Source organism: Plecotus auritus (genome assembly GCF_963455305.1).
Source record: "Plecotus auritus genome assembly, chromosome: 7".
NCBI lineage: Eukaryota > Metazoa > Chordata > Mammalia > Chiroptera > Vespertilionidae > Plecotus > Plecotus auritus.
Genome location: NC_137774.1, coordinates 16,267,565 through 16,285,694, shown reverse-complemented (window position 1 = coordinate 16,285,694; position 18,130 = coordinate 16,267,565). Strand labels below are relative to the sequence as shown.

Genomic DNA, 18,130 nt, shown 5'->3' with positions numbered 1-18,130 from the left:
GCACTCCCCGGGGACACAGCTCACCTGGGGCGACAGTAGGGCAGCTGCCCCTGCATTTATCAACTCTCAACTGGAAGGTAAAGAGGAACAGAACATCAGGTAATCAAAAATTCTGTGTTCTTAGGTCAATGGGGAATCGAGTGTTTTCCTGAGCACTTACAATTGAATGTTACTTCACGACACCCCAGAGAACTAGCTACTGCCCTTACTGCCATGTTATCAGTGAGGCAACTGAAGGTTGAAAAGGCAAGATAACTTCCCCAGGCAAGTGACAGAACCAGAATTCTTTTCAGTGTATTCTTAAACTGTGACCTCAGGCTTAGACTCATTCACCTGACTTGCACACTCCTTTGGCAGCTATATTTTTTTTTTTAATATATTTTATTGATTTTTTTAACAGAGAGGAAGGGAGAGAGATAGTTAGAAACATCGATGAGAGAGAAACATCGATCAGCTGCCTCCTGCACACCTCCTACTGGGGATGTGCCCACAACCAAGGTACATGCCCTTGACCGGAATCGAACCTGGGACCTTTCAGTCCACAGGCTGACGCTCTATCCACTGAGCCAAACCGGTTTCGGCTGGCAGCTATATTTCTACATGAAGAAAGGCTGCAACTGAGTTTCAGTAAATTAGTACACCTCATACATAAGACTCATTCGCATAGGGCAGTGGTCGGCAAACTCATTAGTCAACAGAGCGGCAAACCGCGGCTCGTGAGCCGCATGTGGCTCGCGAGCCACAGTTTGCCGACTACTGGCATAGGGTATGTCTAAGGGACGAAATTAGTGACCCATTTGTTCACAGATAATTATTGCATAAGCACACTGGAGTACACTAAATAAATTAGTAATACATGGTACCACAATCACTGCAAATTGAACTATTTTATTGTCCAAGAGACTCTTTCTGTGGACACGCGAGGCATTCTCAATGGCAGGAGCAGCAGGGAGGTGCGAGTCCTCACTCCTCAGCACTCTGCGTGCCGACATAGTCCTGGAGAAGCACCTGCGCCTCTGCCCGCCGGCTCATCTTGGTGGCCTTCCCCTGAAAGCGGCCTTTCTTCCCTGCTCCTTTGCCTTCCAGCACCTCAGCCACCCTGGAAAGCAGAGATATGTCAGGGGGGAGGAGGTCCTCAGGGGGAAAGCCACAGAAAAACCAAGAGCAGCCCTGAGTCTTTCCCCATGGGCTGGGGGCGAGGGAGAGGAAGAGTAGATGCTTCTAGAAATCCTTCTTAAAAATACTTGCACATGTAATATGTGCCACGTTTACTGTAAGAGGGAATAACTGGAGACAACAGAAGTATCTAGAAATGGCCTAGATCAGGGGTGGGCAAACTTTTTGACTCGAGGGCCACAGTGGGTTCTTAAACTGGACCGGAGGGCCGGAACAAAAGCATGGATGGAGTGTTTGTGTGAACTAATATAAATTCAAAGTAAAGGAGCGGAGGGGAGAGCAAGAGAACCGGATAGAACAGCCAGATCCGGCCCGCGGGCCGTAGTTTGCCCAAGGCTGGCCTAGATAGATTATGGCAACCTCCAGGGAGCAGAGTGAATGTACACTAGGGGCAGGTGGCTATAGACACGACGTCTGTGGGACCAGGAGGGAGTCAAACGGGTGGGCGAGAAAGGCGGGACTGTGGCAACCTGGACAAGCCTGTCCTGTCTGAAGAGGGCGCCACTGCTCAGGTGCCTCGTAGCCACCACCATGTGGAATGTGAGCCCAGTGTGGCCAGGGAGTGCCAGTTTTTTTCCTTTTTTGAGAAAAGCCAGAACTATGTATTTTTATGTAAAAATCTCCTGATTTTAAAATGTAGCAAGTAGCCGGAACCGGTTTGGCTCAGTGGATAGAGCGTCGGCCTGCGGACTGAAGGGTCCCGGGTTCGATTCCGGTCAAGGGCATGTACCTTGGTTGCAGGCACATCCCCAGTGGGGGGTGTGCAGGAGGCAGCTGATCGATGTATCTCTCTCATCGATGTTTCTAGCTATCTATCATCTCCCTTTCCTCTCTGTAAAAAATCAATAAAATATATATTTTAAAAAAAAAAAAATAAAAATAAAAAATAAAATAAAATGTAGCAAGTATTTTCAAAAATTTAAAATAGTACACAGGCCAAACCAATCTATAGGCCAATTCTGGCTGCCTGTCAGGAACTCTCCTTTAAAAGCTGTTTTTCTACAATGCTTTACACCAACCATATGTTCATCGGAGCCACTGGGACCTTGAAAATTCCGTTAGAAAGAACAGGGGCACTATACCACCATATCTAATTTAAAACAAAATGTAAACAATAACATAAGAGGAAAGAAGTCCAACAAAGTTCTAACTTTTTCCTAACAATTATATCAATGCCTTTTTAAATTTTATTTCAAAATCCTAATTTTTCCCCCCAAAGAGTATGTGCCTCTCCTCTGCTGGTGCCTTAAGCATCTGCTTCATCTGCCTACTGATAACCCAGCACCTGTATTCATGTATCACCTGTGAATCTCAATTTCTAAAAGAAAAAACGAAACACATAAATTTAGAGCCAAAAGACCTGGGTTCAAGTCTCAGTTCTCCCCCTACTTTGTGAGATCCCAGGCACAGGGTGTGCCGTCCCTCACCTATGAAACTGGGAATGGTAGTTGGAGATAATTATTTCAGCCCACATCACAAGTCTGTGATGTGAATAAAAATGAGATTGCAGATGTGGTGGCCTCTGTCATCAGTAAAGGGCTCTCCCCACCATGTAAAGCAGTCTACGAAAGGTTACCTGGGTCCCAGGGTCTCTACGGCCTCAGCTGACCCTGCCAGTAAGAAGAGCCCAGCGCCTTTCTCATCGCCCACAGTTAGGAACAGGAGGGTGTCCTAGGAGGTAAGACAAGGAGATGAACCCTGATACTTAAGGATGTGGGGTCAACCCCTCTATACTGTGCACTCTCCTCAGTCTCAAGAACAGATTTAAAAATCATATTGCAATTATAAGTGTATCAAATCAACATGCTGTACACCTTAAACTGACACATCATATCTCAACTAAAAAGAAAAAGTTTTCTCTAAAACACAAGTGATGGACAGGAAAAACCAAGATGGCGGCATAGGTAAGCACCTAAACTGCTGCCTCGCACAACAATTTCAAAACTACAACTAAAAGACAGAACGGACATCATCCAGAACCACAGGAAAGCTGGCTGAGTGGAAATTCTACAACTAGAAGGAAAGAGGAAAGCTCACGGAGAATCAGAGGAGCGGCAAAGGGCTGAGGTATGGAGACACGCATGCAGAGAGGAAAGGCGGCTGAGTGCCTGGCTGGCTTTCTCTGGCGGGAGGGAGAAGGAAGCTCCTGACTGCACTGAACCCCAGTTCCAACTGCACTGAACCCCAGTTCCGGGCAAGACCCTGTGGACCCAGGCTCATACGGGGGGAGTCTGGACTGTCAGGTAGAGAGAAAGGCACACGGAGACTCGGGGGAGCTGCAGCGGGCAGGGGTCTGGAGGGGCGTGTGCACAAGTGTGCACAGAGAGGACTGACTGCTGAAATTGCCGCTGGCTCTCCCTAGCAGGAGGGAGTCGGAAACTCCCGACTGCTCTGAACCCCAGTTCCGACTGCACTGAACCCCAGTTCCGGTCGAGCCCCTGGGGACCCAGGCTCTTACAGGGGGAATTTGGACTGTCAGGTGGAAACTCAGGGGAGCTGCGGAAGACAAAGGTCTGGAGGCATGTGCGCAAGTGCGCGCAGAGAGGACTGACTGCTGAGTGTGCAGCTGGCTTTCTCTAGCTGGAGGGAACCGGAAGCTCCCAACTGCACTGAACTCCAGTTGCGGGCGAGAATCTGGGAATCCAGATTCATTGGGGGAGAAACTGGACTGTCTGGCAGCAGGTGAAACTCGAGGGCAGCTTTCTCTCAGAGGTGCTTGCAGCGATTACCAAGGGACACTGAGACCCAAGGGCCTATTAGGGCAGGGCTGATGGGAAGCCAAGACTGTCTGATCAGCCCTGAGACTCCACCCCATCCAAGCTGAACACAGAAGCTTTTGCAATTTTGCAAATCTTGTCTCATAAGGCTGTCTCCAGCACCGAACTTCTCCCAGCGTAGACACAGCTGATCCTCACAGCCAACTGGCCTGGAGGTCAATTCCTCCCAGTGATACCAACAACAATCAAAACTTAACTACAACAAGGCTGTACACACAGTCCACAAAGGGGTGCACCAAGAGTGTCCACCTCAGGTAACTGGGGAGGCCGACCCACTGGACCATATAGGACACTTAGCACACAAAGCTACCCTACCAACTCAGGGAATCAACGAAAATGCGGAGACAAAGAAACAGATCACAAACGAAAGAAATGGAGGAAAACAAATGACTGGATATAGAGTTCAAAACCACGTTTATAAGGTTTTTCAAGAATCTCCTAGAAAAGGCCGATAAATTTAGCAAGACCCTCGAGGATATGAAAAAGGAACAACTAGAAATTAAGCATACACTGACTGAAATAAAAAATATTATACAGAGACCCAACAGCAGACTAGAGAAACGCAAGAATCAAGTCAAAGATGTGAAATACAAAGAAGCAAAAAACACTCAACCGGAAAAGCAAAAAGAAAAAAGAATCCATAAAGTTGGAAGATAGTGTAAGAAGCCTCTGGGAGAACTTCAAGCGTACCAACATCAGAATTATGGGGGTGCCAGAAGAAGAGAGAGAGCAAGATACTGAAAACCTATTTGAAGAAATAATGACCGAAAACTTCCCCCACCTGGTGAAAGAAATAGACTTACAAGTCCAGGAAGCGCAGAGAACCCCAAACAAAAGGAATCCAAAGAGGACCACACCAAGACACATCACAATTAAAATGCCAAGAGCAAAAGACAAAGAGAGAATATTAAAAGCAGCAAGAGAGCCAAAACCGGTTTGGCTCAGTGGATAGAGCGTCGGCCTGCGGATTGAAGGGTCCCGGGTTCGATTCCGGTCAGGGGCATGTACCTTGGTTGCGGGCATATCCCCAGTGGGGGGTGTGCAGGAGGCAGCTGATCAATGTTTCTCTCTCATCGATGTTTCTAGCTCTCTATCCCTCTCCCTTCCTCTCTGTAAAATATCAATAAAAATATATTAAAAAAAAAAAAAGCAGCAAGAGAAAAACAGTTAGTTACCTACAAGGGAGCACCCATACGACTGTCAGCTGATTTCTCAACAGAAACTATGCAGGCCAGACGGGAGTGGCAAGAAATATTCAAAGTGATGAATAGCAAGAACTTACAACCAAGATTGCTCTACCCAGCAAAGTTATCATTCAGAATTGAAGGTAAGATAAAGAGCTTCACAGATAACAAAAAGCTAAAGGAGTTCATCACCACCAAACCAGTATTATATGAAATGCTGAAAGGTATTCTTTAAGAAGAGGAAGAAGAAGAAAAAGGTAAAGATAAAAATTATGAACAACAAATACATATCTATCAACAAGTGAATCTAAAAATCAAGTGAATTAAAAATCTGAGGAACAGAATAAACTGGTGAATATAATAGAATCAGGGGCATAGAAAGGGAGTGGACTGATAATTCTCAGGGGGAAAGGGGTGTGGGGGGTGCGGGAAGAGACTGGACAAAAATCGTACACCTATGGATGAGGACAGTGTGGGGGTGGTTAAGGGCAGAGGGTGGGGTGGGAACCGGGTGGAGCGGAGCTATGGGGGAAAAAAGAGGAACAATTGTAATAATCTGAACAATAAAGATTTATTAAATTAAATAAGTAAAAAATAAAACACAAGTGATGTTCTGAAGGAATGATAATGCAGCCCCTCCACTCTGGCCCACCAGAGCCAAGAACTTTTTAAGAGTGACCACAGGAACTTAGGTTCAACATTAAGACAAAAAGCTGGCCGAAACCGGTTTGGCTCAGTGGATAGAGCGTCGGCCTGCGGACTGAAGGGTCCCAGGTTCGATTCCGGTCAAGAGCACGTACCTTGGTTGCGGGCACATCCCCAGTGGGAGGTGTGCAGGAGGCAGCTGATCGATGTTTCTCTCTCATCGATGTTTCTAACTCTCTATCCCTCTCTCTTCCTCTCTGTAAAAAATCAATAAAATATATTTAAAAAAAAAAAAGACAAAAAGCTGCCCGGCAGTTTGGTTCGGTGGATTGAGCACCATCCCATGCACCAAAAGGTCACCGGTTCGATTCCAGTTAAGGGCATGTATTTGGGCTGCAGGTTTGAACCGCAGCCCCAGTCAGGGGTGTGGAGGCAACCGATTCATGTGTCTCTTTCACATCATGTTTCTCTCCCTCTCCCCCTTCCTATCTCCCTTCCACTCTCTTCAAAGAGAAAAAGAAAAAGAAAAAAATCAATGGAAAAAATATACTTGTGTGAGAATTAACACAAAAAAAGAAAACTGTACTGAATGAATTTCTGTCCCCTACTCTTCATGTGCTCATGTGGAAGGACTTCAGCTGAACTAACTAACGCCCCTTATTTAGGTCTCTACCCAGGGTGCATCTCTTACCTCTGACCCAATCTCATTGGCAATGATATTCATGAACTCAGAATCGCCCTCCTTCCTACAACAAAAGGCACAGATCCAGGTTGGAGAGGGAGCTGGGAAACCACAGGATGCCCAGCTCCCCCTGAGAGGCTGGCCTCCCTGCTGCCTGTATGTGCGAAGTCCCAGGCCCCCCAGCAAAGAGAGAGTGCTGGCGGAGGGCCAGTGGGACGTCTTTCTCAGCATCAGCAGTTCCTAACAAGCTTTGCCTTTATTTTTGTCTTCCTTTAATAGGATTCACCGAGGTAGGTGAAGACCTGTGAGACGGTGAAGGAGGTGAGGGGAGGTGCTAATGAAAGAGTGAAGGGCATGTACCTGGGTTGCAGGTTTGCTCCCCACCTCAGGTGGTAGCATGTGTGGGAGGCAACCAGTGGATGTATCTCTCTCACATTGTTGTTCTCTCACATTGATGTATGTCTCTCTCTCCCCGCCTCTTCCCTCCCTCCCTTCCACTCTCTCTAAAATGCAATGGAAAAAATATCCTCAGGTGAGGATTAAAAAGGAAAGATGCTGCCCTAGCCGGTTTTGCTCAGTGGATAGAGCGTTGGCCTGCAGACTGAAGGGTCCCAGGTTCTCTCTCATCGATGTTTCGGGCTCTCTATCCCTCTCCCTTCCTCTCTGTAAGAAAATCAATAAAATATATTTTAAAAAGAAAAAAGAAAGATGCTTATGTCAACCCAAGAAATCTGGTAGGTAACACATTTCTTAGGGTCTACCCAGCCTTGAGAATACCAGTGAGTGGCCCGCCACCTACTATGCACTGCATACAGGGGAGAGGCTGAACCCTAAAGCCTCAGCCCCCTGCCTGTCTCTCACCTGTGTAATGTGACCACACCTCCCCAGTCTGGGCTGTTCCTGAGGCCGTGGGCAATGTGCACAGCCAGGTCTCTCAGCAGATTCAGGTTGTTCTGAAATGGATGCCAGAACTGAGTAGGTAGGTGGGAAGGATAACAAGACAGCACCGCCTTCCCTCCACTTCATTCTCCCCACCCCACCCCCTTGACAAACTACACATCTGGTTAGGCGGAGGGGCCAAGTCCAAGGAGCCTATTCCAGGCAGAGCTCACGCGCTCTCCAACCACCATGGAATAACCACCTTCTGCAGGAGCTTGGTGGAGTTCTGCAGCTTTTTCACGGCTTCCACGTGATCCTCTGCTCCACACCTGCAAGTGAAAGGTCCGTGGAGATCAGCCCAGCTTCCCAACTGCTTTTGATGTTGGGCGTTCGTCCACTGCACTTTATCATTTATGATCACATCTTACCGCCCAGAGATAGATTATTCTGTCTGCCTTACAGGCAGGAAAGCTAAGCCCCAGGTGTCCAGGTCCTGAGAAACAGGAGACAACAGAAGGGGGCATACTTAAGCAGCGTGGTCAATGCTTTTTCAGTTCCATAACTTCTCTCCATCCACTTCAGCACACGGTTCCCAGCCAGAAATATCAGGTTGCTTTTGTTCTTTTTCCCCTTCTCAGTGCCCAGAATTTTAATGACCTACATGAGGCAAGGAGATAACATACACACACACACACACACACGCAGAAAACACAGTGGGTGCTGGACACCAGGATAGGAGACACCTAGACCTCCCCCTCAGTTGAGAAGCAATAAAAGAGTGATTTTGCTCAGGACTCCCCCTCTACCACTCCCAACCCTGTTGTGATCCCACACTCCTGACACCCTCTTTCCTAACCATTCAGAAGCCCTTCCTCACCTACCTGAAGGTCACTAAGATTGCTCACATGGGTCCCACAGCACATGTTGGAATCAACATTCTCGATGGTAACAACTCGAATGGGCCCAGCATGGTCATCTGGCAAACCCCGGCCCCTCACCTAGAATAAAGAGGAGGGAGAAGGGCTGTCTGAATTTTGATGAGGAGCCCCCAGAGGGCATTCTACAGAAGCCACCCCACTGGGTCTCCCCTCACCTGCTCCACCTCAGGATCATCTAGGCTCAGTTCTCGCACATTCACAGGCAGCCGATCTCTGATTTTTTCATTGACACTCTGCTCAATGGCAGCTACTTGCTCTACAGTCACAGAGGGGCTATCCAGCTCAATCACACTCCGGAGTCGCCCTAACTCCCTGTCAGAAGAAGTAGAGTAGCCACAGGATGCTGATAACAACAACAGTAACAATGTAAGAAAGTTTACAGTTTACAAAGAATGTCCACATAAATTATCTTATTTAATCCCCACAAAAATCCTGCAAGGTAGGGATTGTCATTTCCATCTTACAGCTGAGGGGTAGTAACGAATGTGATCAAGTTCACATAGATCCACACTGCGTAGGTCTGTAGGCTCAAAATTCTATGTTCTTTCCTAAGCAAAGGCAGATATCTCTCCTCTCATCCTAATGTTTTCCCTAAGAAACACAAGGGCATCCACCCCCCACCCTCAAGGGGACCAGGGGAACACAGCAGATTTTGAACACTGCTCTTTCTTTTAGCCTCCTAGCCCCTGACCCATTACTGGGAAAGGAGCTGGGAGTTAGGAGTCATGCTCTACAGTTAGTCTTATGCCTCCTCCTCACCATGACGTTGTTTTCAGCCCAAACAGGTGATCAGCAACTGCTGTGATGAGATGCTGCCCTGATAAGAGAGAAAAAGAGATAGAAGAATGAGAAGCCCAGACAGCCACATACTCCCACGTCATCATAGAAAGTTTCCTTGTTGAAGACCTTTTGGGCACTGGGTAATGTTCTTGAGATACTTTATTGAATATCCTCACAAGAATTCTGCAAGAGGCTTTACGATGCCTTTTCACAAATGAGGAAACTGAGACCTAGAAATGTCAAGTAACTTGCCAAAGCAATGTAGCTTCTCAGAGGCAGGATTTGAACTGAAGCTCTAATGTGGCACATTCACTCAACAAATATTTATCAAGTACCTACCACATGCAAGGCACAGAGCTTGATGTTAGAGATACAGCATTATCTCCGATTGATGACAGAAGGAGGAGGATGAATAGAAGGAATTAACTGTGAAGGCTATGGGAATAGACAGCCAAAGTCCTCGAAGGAGGAAAGAAGCAGGATGTGTTCAAGGAATCGAGAGGAAGGCCAGCATGGCCAGAATGCTGACAGCAAGAGGGAGGGAGACCAGCTGAGGCTGGAGCAGCAGGCAAGTACCAGCCCAGGTAGGGTATGGGGGCCATGGTAAGTATACAGCTCTATCATCAGCAACAGGAAGCTTTTGAAGAGCGTTAAGCAGGAGAGTAACATGATCAGATCTTAATTTTTAAAAGATTATTCTGGTTGCTCTGTGAAGAATAGGCTGCAAGAAGCAAGACTGTATGTGGAGAGACTAGCCAGGAGGCTATTACAGAGGTCTGCAGAAAGACAAGGAGAGCTGGGACTAAGATGATCACACTGACAGTGGGAGGAAATAGAGAAGTATTTAGAAAACAAACGGACAGGACTTAGTGATTGACTCGCTATCCCCAAAGAGTGTCTGTACTAACTTCCAGGATTTCAGCAACTAGGTGGATGCTGATGCCATGCACTGAATACAGAGAATGACAATGGAAGACCAAGTCTGGGGAAATGGGTGACTTTAAAAAAACAAAAACGTTTTTATTGATTTTAGAGAGAGAGAAAAGGAGAGGGGGGAGAGAGAGACACATAAATCAGTTGCCTCCCACACACAACACACCCCGACCAGAAACCAAGCCCACAATGTGGACATGTACCCCGACTGGGAATCTAACCCGTGACCTTTCATAGCACTGGACAACACTCAACCGAGCCACACCAGCCAAGGCTGGAATGGATGACTTTTATTCGTTTTTTGTTTCTTTTCTTTTTTTTTTTTTTTTGGTCTTCTTTTTTTTGGAATGGATGACTTTTAAATACCATTCTAGATGTTCTGAGTTTAAGAAGTTTATGGCACATCCAGATAAAGATACCAAGATTGAAGTTGGTAACGCTCAAATCCAGCAGTTATTCTAATACTTTTATTTTAATTTTCATTGGTTGATTTGAGAGAGAGAGAGGAAGGAGGAAAGATAGAGATGGGAAAAAAAACCAAAACATCAATTTGGCCCTAACCAGTTTGGCTCAGTGGATGGAGCGTCAGTCTGCGGACTGAAAAGGTCCCAAGTTCGGTTCCAGTCAAGGGCATGTATCTTGGTTTCGGGCACATCCCCAGTGGGAGGTGTGCAGGAGGCAGCTGATCAATGTTTCTAACTTTCTATCCCTCTACTTTCCTCTCTGTAAAAAAAATCAATAAAAATATATATTTTTTTAAAAAACATCAATTTGTTGTTCCACTTATTTATACATTCATTAGCTGTTTCTAGTATGTGCCCTGGCCAGGAATTGAACCTACAACCTTGGTGTGTTGGGGCAATGCTCTACCAATTGAACCTCCCGGCCAGGACCATATTATAATACTTGTAATTGCTCATATTGTTTTTGTAACATCTATCATAACCTGCCTCAATCGGAGCTGATTCTGCATACGTCTGACTTTTCCAAAAGGCTAACTCCTAGAGAACCCAAACCACACCTCAAACATCGTGGCATCCCCATACAGAGCATCTCCATACAGAGCAATTGCCCCTCCGACAGATCCCGAATCCTGCCCCCACCTACCTGAATGCTGCTGCATGTGGTCAAACCTCCGCTCCCAGTCCACCTGGACGTGGACCTCAGTCCCAGGGGTCAAGGGTGTCTGTGTGAAATGATCAGCCTCGGCCCCCCGGCGGGTCACTCTCAGCACAGAGATGCCATTGATTGTACCATGGTCATCAGGCTGGGGAAAAGAAACAAAGATCGGCAGCAGTGGGAGACAGGGCTCACCCTAACTCCTGGACACAAAGACCCCGGCAGAAAGGAAGGAGGGGCTCCGTGGGAGGGGGAAGGAGGGAAGGACGGGTCTGGTACCTGTCCCCCGCCCTCGGGGAAAAGCAGCGTGTCTTCCAGCACCACTTGGAAACCGCTCAGCACTTCCTTTTTGCCTTTGCTTCCTTCGGTCTGTAGCTCCGCAGGACGGCAGGAGACCACGGTGGTGGTGAACTGAACAGAGAGGGACGAAAGAATAAACGGAATCTAGTTCGGCTCTCCCTCCACATAGCGCCCTCTTCCCGCAGCGCCCCATCTGCTCGGCAGCATCGGGACCCTCGGCCAGCGGCCGCACCTCCCGGGCGTAGCTGTCCCGCTGACACCGGAACGCCATCGCCGCCGCTGTCCCAGGATGCGGGATCCGCGCGCGCTGAAGCGCCTAGGGGCGGACGGAAGCCCGCGCAGGACAATCCTCAGTACGAACTCGTCTCTGCGCAGAAGCGAGAAAGCAAGGAATGGAATATGATCGGGACAAATTTGTTGAAAACGCGATTTGCAGACGTTCTGGGTAGTTTAGCAACGGTTTTGACTTTGTAAAGGACCAGAGAACAAAACTGTGACCTGAACTTGTCAAGGCACTTAGTTTAGCCGTTTGGGCTCCAAGGATGTGTAGAGGTGGGCATGGTATGGGCTTGGATGCACGACAGCGTGCCCAATAGAAATAATGCAAGACACATTTGTTAATATTTTATTTAAATCAGCATATTCATAATACTTTCATCATGTACTAGGTATATAAAAATGAATTTTTTCCCTTATAAAATTTTCAAAACATCTCAGTTTGGACTGGCCATATTTCAAGTACCACATGTGACTAGTGCTGGACAGTGCCTTAAAACTTTAACCGCTTAAAAATTAGTTAACTTTCCTTCTGCTCTTTCAAATCAGCTAATAAAAAACCTGAAGACTCCATATGTTTCAGAATTTAGGATTTTTCAGATTTTAGGCAGTAATGGAGAGCATACTCTATGTGTTGTTACTTAACGGGCTCTATTTGGAACTCAAGAGCAACATCACGTAATCAAACTCATTAATATTTATGCTGAGAAATAAATATACTAAATGGAATGAACACTATAAACAGCCTCACATCATTTTAGGTCATGTTTTGCTGTCAAATGAGTTTTGGTGTCAATTTTTGTTGTTGTTGGTTTTCAGAACTGTGGATAAGAGGACATGCTATACAAATTCAAGTTACAACTTTGCCCCTTATTGTTACCTGATTGATGACCTATGAAGAAAATACCTAATTATTTAATGAGATAATAGTAAACTGTAGAACATAATACAAATATAACTTTGTATTAGCAATTGTTTTGTTTTTGTTTTTAGTTTAAGAACTAATGTCAGCTTTAAAAGTATAAAGAGATTTCTGGAGTGTGCAGAAAGCTGAGGTAGGTTTCTGGCTGATTCTAAGAGTGGCAGTATTAGCCATATAGTGAAAGGCTGGTTTCTGCTCTGAGAAATCAGAGCATAGATCTGTGCATGGGAAAGTCCCCCAGCTTGGTTACAACCTGCTCCCAACAGATTTCTTCTTTCAACCTCAGCGATGAGGGACAGGATCTCTAACACCCACCCATCCCCTAAAGAGTAACTTATACAGGGAGAGGAGGCTTGCCTCCAGGAAGAAGAAGTACAAGCAGGAAAGAGATGGACCAGTTCCTAGAGATTTATTATAATCTATATGCTACTTCTTTGGATTTTGCTCTACCACATACACACATACTGATGAGTGGCCCAAACATAAGAGATTATAGCTAGTTGGTAGGAAGTCAGCAGTCCCACCAGTCTACTCCTCTGCTATTCTGCCATCTGATGTAGCAGCCATAGTCAAGTGCCTAGGGAAAAGAAATAAAGCATGAAGGAGGACAATTAAGAGCTTCGAGGAAAGATCTGAGATCCCAGAGGACCTTGGTGCTCAGCCAAACAGCTGGACAAAGGCCCAGGCCCTAGCTTGTCAGAATGACTGGAAGACAGCCACAGCTTCCTCCACAGGTCTACTGTGCAGAAGTTAACTACTTGTTGCTTCGGCACTGTCAGAATCATCCTAGAAAAAAAGAAAAAGAAAAAAGTTACCTATAGAATAAGGAAAGAATGAACATTTGTATTCACAAACACTGCTCACTCCCTTCTGCTCTCCAAGTTTTTTGGTTTTTTTTTTTTTGTGATTTTCTGAGTCACACAACTTCTTGGGAGGCTAATATGGAAGGATTTAAACTTTGGAAAATAAACCACTAGTACTGAATAAACAGCACGGTGTCATGTATGATTTAGTTTCAGAATTTCAATTAATGCTGCTGCTCCTTACAACTGTAAAGATAGTCAACAGGGCCAGAACTGCTCTAGGATGGAGAAGCAGAGGGAGAGATTGAAGTGAAGAGGGTGTTGCTGGGTTTGGTGTTTTGTTTTTGTGTTTTCTTATAAGCAAAAGTTTATTTAGAAAGCCACAGAGGTAAAAGAAGTGAGCCATAGAAGAAATGGGTTTAAGAAAAAAGTTACAGAGGCAAAGAAGGGCCCTTGAAGCTTAGGAGAAAGAGAGAAAGATAACATGCCTGGGAAGAAGAAGGGGATTGGAAAGGTACAGGTGTGCTCCCAAGGAGAGCACTTACTGGGGTTTTCTTAAGCCTGGAGAACATTCACTCTTCTTTGTCAAATTCAAATTTGGCTAAAAAAAAATAATCAAATTTGGCTAACATGCACTGAGAACCGCTATGTGCGAGGGACTGAGACAGGAGCTTTCTAGTACTGTATCTTATTTTTAAGAGCAAAAAGGAAACTGAAGGGTTGAGGGGCAGGCTTTACTTACATCCAGATCGTCCATGGCAGGGGGAGGTCTCTTGGTGCTGACCTTCTGCAAAAGCTAGAGGGAAAAGAAAAGTAGTCACAAGAGAGAAGAGCAACCTGCATACTAATGGGCCATGGGAGAATGGTCCAGCCAGACAACTGCCCTATGTAAAGCCCCTAACACATCAGTGGAATGAATCAGAGAAAAGTACATTGATCCCCTTTTTAAAAAGAAATTTAAAAACACACAGAGCACCCTCCTTACTAATCCAGGTCAGGGTCTGCTAGGGTTGTTTTTTTTTTTTAATATATTTTATTGATTTTTTTTTACAGAGAGGAAGGGAGAAGGATAGAGAGTTAGAAACATCGATCAGCTGCCTCCTGCACACTCCCCACCGGGTATGTGCTCACAACCAAGGTACATGCCCTTGACCGGAATCAAACCTGGGACCCTTGAGTCCGCAGGCCGACGCTCTATCCAGAGCCAAACCGGTTAGGGCCTGCTGGTGTTTTTGCAACTTGAATAACTAGTACTGAAATTCTGAAACCAAATAATTTATTGGGAAATAATAATTTTGTTTGTTTTTTTGTTTGTTTTGTTTTTTTTGCTAATCCTCAACTGAGGATATTTTTTCCATCACTTTTCAGAGAGAGAGGGAGGAAGAAAGGGAGAAATCGACTGGTTGCCTCCCGCATGCACTCGCCCCAACCACAATCGCCCCAACCTGCAACCCAGGAATCAAACCCTCGACCCTTCATGCTTGGGCGAATGCTCTAACCATTTAGAAACACTCGCCAGGGTGAAAATAGTAACTTTTTAAATTTGAATTTTATACTGCTTTGTTTGAGCTTCCCATAAAGTTATCTGGCTCAAGAAAACACACACACACACACACACACACACACACGAACAAAAATTACAGAAAAGTAGGAAAAGGTTCTAAAAATTTCTTCAGAGCACAGGCTATACTCTACGAATAGAATATTCATTTTTCCCATCCCTACTAAATAAACAATGCACAAAATACATAAAGAATATCAGCCCCAATGAGCAGCCGACCTAAGGGGCTCATATATCTGCTTAGCCCTGATGACAATTCTCCAGAGAAACGTGTGCAGAGACTCAGAGAATGATCAAGATGGGCAGAAAATGATATTACCTCTGCATAATGTTCCACCTGAGCCAGCTCCACCTCTTCATCCCCTTCCCAGTCTCTCCAGTTATCAAAGTCCACAGACAACCACACTGGCTGAAAGAGGAAGCACGGAGAGTCACAGGCCAAGAGGGCAGCAGAAGTGAAAAGTGTGGTTGTGTACATAGGAGCATGCTTGGAGAAGATCAATGGGAGTGGTCTTCCCAATAGCCCCCTCTAACTAACCCCATCTCCAAGCTGCCAAGTCATCCATAAAGACTTACCAAGAGCCTATTCAATACAATGTTTAGGGTATGGAAAAGCATAGCAATTCTGCCCTCCAAGAGCAGATTGACTGAGAAGATAACACATCTGGAAAAATAACTGTGTCATAACGTATCACAGAATCAACCAAGAAAGACAGGGACAACCCTTCAAGGCCCATGTCCCAAGTTCCCACACTCAGAGAAAAAAGTTATTTACTAATTCATTTAGCAGATATTTATTGAACAGATACTCTGGGTCAGACTCTGAGACTGGCACTGGAATTATAAAAATGTTTAATACATAGTCCCAGCCATCAAGAAGCAAGTGAGGCCCAGCTGGTGTTGCTCAGTAGTTGAGCATCGACCTATGAACCAGGAGGTCATGGTTTGATTCCCGGTCAGGGCACATGCCTAGGTTACAGGCTCGGTCCTCAGTAGGGGCAGTCAATCAATGATTCTCTCTCATCATTGATGTTTCTATCTCTCTCTCCCTCTCCCTTCCTCTCTCTAAAGTCAATAAAAAAATTAAAAGGGGGGGGGAAAAGCTCCAACTCTAGGCAGTTGGGAATTTTAGACCAGTGTGGCCAAAATCACCATTTTTTGAGAGACGCTAATAATCTGGATTTGTAGGTGAATTCTCCACATTTTTATATGTCAGCAACTAATCAAAACTTCTAAATATCAGTAGGCAGTGGAAATAATTTTTAACACTGTGAAGACTGCTCAAATAAATTTGAGAGCCAAATCCAACCAGTAAGTGGCCAAATTGCAACCTTTAGGAGAAAGAAGCCACTGGAGGGTCTTAAGTAGGGGAGTGACAAGGTCAAATGTGTTTTATTTATTTTTTAATATGTCTTTATTGATTTTAGGGAGAGAGAGAAGAGAGAGAGAGAGAGAAACATTGACTGGCTGCTTCCTACATGCCCCCTACGGGGGATCAAGCCCAAAACTCAGGCATGTGCCCTGACAGGAAATAAAACCTGCAACCTTTTGGTGCAGGGGACAACACTCACACTCACCAGGGCTCAAATATGTGTTTCAGACAGATCATAATGGGAGAGATGCTTTAGACAGATTGGGGTGGGGCTGAAAATACACAACAAACCTCACCCAGTGATGGAAGAAGCCTGAATTAGGTAGATATGAAATAATGGATTCAATCCTATCCAGGTAGTCAAATAGGCAGGATCTGGTGAGTGACTGAATGTTGGTGGGGAAGGAGGCAGGGTGATTCCCAGGGCTAATCTGAGTACCTGCTCTGGTACATAGACAGACAGCACAGGAGAAAGAGCAGGCCACTCCCTACCTTGATATCCTCCTTGGTGAGCCGAGGCCAGGCCACTTTCTCCTTCCATTTCCTCACAAAGCAAGTAATGGAGCGGCCAGAGCGCTTATCTTGCGAGTCCTACCACATAGAGAGCCTCATTCTTAAGAGTCTGAGGTATAGAATGAATCTCCCATTTCCCAGGCAGCCTTCCCACCCAAACCTGACTGTCCCACCCCATCCTTACCTTGGAGTTGACCTTGGCATAGAACTCAATCTCATTGTACAACTCTACTCCATCCGCATTCTTGCAGCTGAGGAGACACAGCAGCGAAGAGGCTGAGTGTGGGGGCATTAAGAGAAGGGAAAGGTTCCCAGGAAGCCAGACTCAACCAATAACCAATGGGAGGCCATTACCTGAACACAATGCGGTGGTCTTCTATGAGCACGTGGACATCGGTGCTGTCCTCAACACAAAACTCCATGAACACGTACCTGGGCCTGTCATACCACAGGGTCCGGGCATGCTGCCTGAAGAGGAGTGGAGGTGGGGCTTCACAGGGGTGGGAGAGGGAAGACTGGGAGCATTTGGGAAAGATAGGAGAAGGGGGAAATATAGGGATATTTTATGCTACAGCCCTGTCAAAATGGAGCTAAATGAGACAGGAGGAAATGCAATGGGAGTGATGGAAATGGGTGTCTGTGGTGAGGGTGAATCTGGGGAGAATCAAAAGTGTGAGAGTGAAAGGTAAGGAGTTATGGAGGCCCTGGAGATGGCACTGCCCCTCACCACCCCAAAGTTACAGAGACCTGAGGCCTGGGGTTCCCATGGGATCTCGCAGAACCTGGAGCGCCCAGAAAATGTGGAGCAATAAAGGGAAAGGGTGGCTGGAAACACTCACCGTGCCATGGCGGCTCCCGCAGCCCAGTGACGTCGGGAGTCCGAGTCCGGGGTCACTATCTTTAGATGCTGGCGACGCCCCGGCAGCTGCCGCTCCTTATATGGTCGGTGGCAGGTGTCAGAGGCAGGAGAAACGTGGCCTTACAAGGGAGCGCACTCTGGGAGACGGTGGGAAAGCCAACCCCTGCAGCCCTGCACATCTCCGGGTCTCCAGAAATGTACACATTTAGGAAGAGGTTGGGACCAGGGTAAGGGCTACACGACCCTAGATACACACACGGAATGACTCGTCCTCCGCTCCATGCACCTGTTTCTCCGACGCTTAGTACGTTCAGTGCCAGATTCACAAAAGGCGCTCAATTAAAAAAAAATTATAGGTCCGAAATAAATCCCCGGGGAAGGCCCGCCCTACGCGACCTACTCGGCAACGTC

At 46.2% G+C, this 18,130-nt stretch overlaps 2 protein-coding genes across 6 annotated transcripts; both read right to left on the bottom strand.

Moving 5' to 3' along the window:
- Positions 1-853: 853 nt before the first annotated feature.
- On the bottom strand, positions 854-12,614 carry LOC308253156 (alanyl-tRNA editing protein Aarsd1). Its single transcript, XM_080678322.1, has 12 exons — positions 11,646-12,614; positions 11,393-11,524; positions 11,102-11,261; positions 9,041-9,098; positions 8,437-8,593; positions 8,225-8,341; positions 7,870-8,000; positions 7,606-7,672; positions 7,326-7,417; positions 6,474-6,528; positions 2,753-2,847; positions 854-1,099 (listed from the first exon to the last, which is right to left on the bottom strand). Exons 1-12 carry the CDS (start codon positions 11,682-11,684, stop codon positions 964-966), a joined length of 1,239 nt encoding a protein of 412 aa, XP_080534448.1. The 5' UTR covers positions 11,685-12,614; the 3' UTR covers positions 854-963.
- A 391-nt stretch (positions 12,615-13,005) lies between these two features.
- On the bottom strand, positions 13,006-18,042 carry PTGES3L (prostaglandin E synthase 3 like). Of its 5 annotated transcripts, none has more exons than XM_080678324.1 (8): positions 17,976-18,042; positions 17,700-17,794; positions 17,215-17,328; positions 17,045-17,111; positions 16,840-16,938; positions 15,295-15,384; positions 14,157-14,210; positions 13,006-13,397 (listed from the first exon to the last, which is right to left on the bottom strand). In XM_080678324.1, exons 2-8 carry the CDS (start codon positions 17,705-17,707, stop codon positions 13,362-13,364), a joined length of 468 nt encoding a protein of 155 aa, XP_080534450.1. In that variant the 5' UTR covers positions 17,708-17,794; positions 17,976-18,042; the 3' UTR covers positions 13,006-13,361. The 5 variants fall into 5 exon arrangements, with proteins under 5 accessions (XP_080534450.1, XP_080534453.1, XP_080534452.1 ...); XM_080678327.1 differs by having other exon boundaries at positions 17,215-17,375; positions 17,976-18,035; XM_080678326.1 differs by lacking the exon at positions 17,976-18,042 and having other exon boundaries at positions 17,215-17,375; positions 17,700-17,837.
- Between the last annotated feature and the right edge of the window lie 88 nt (positions 18,043-18,130).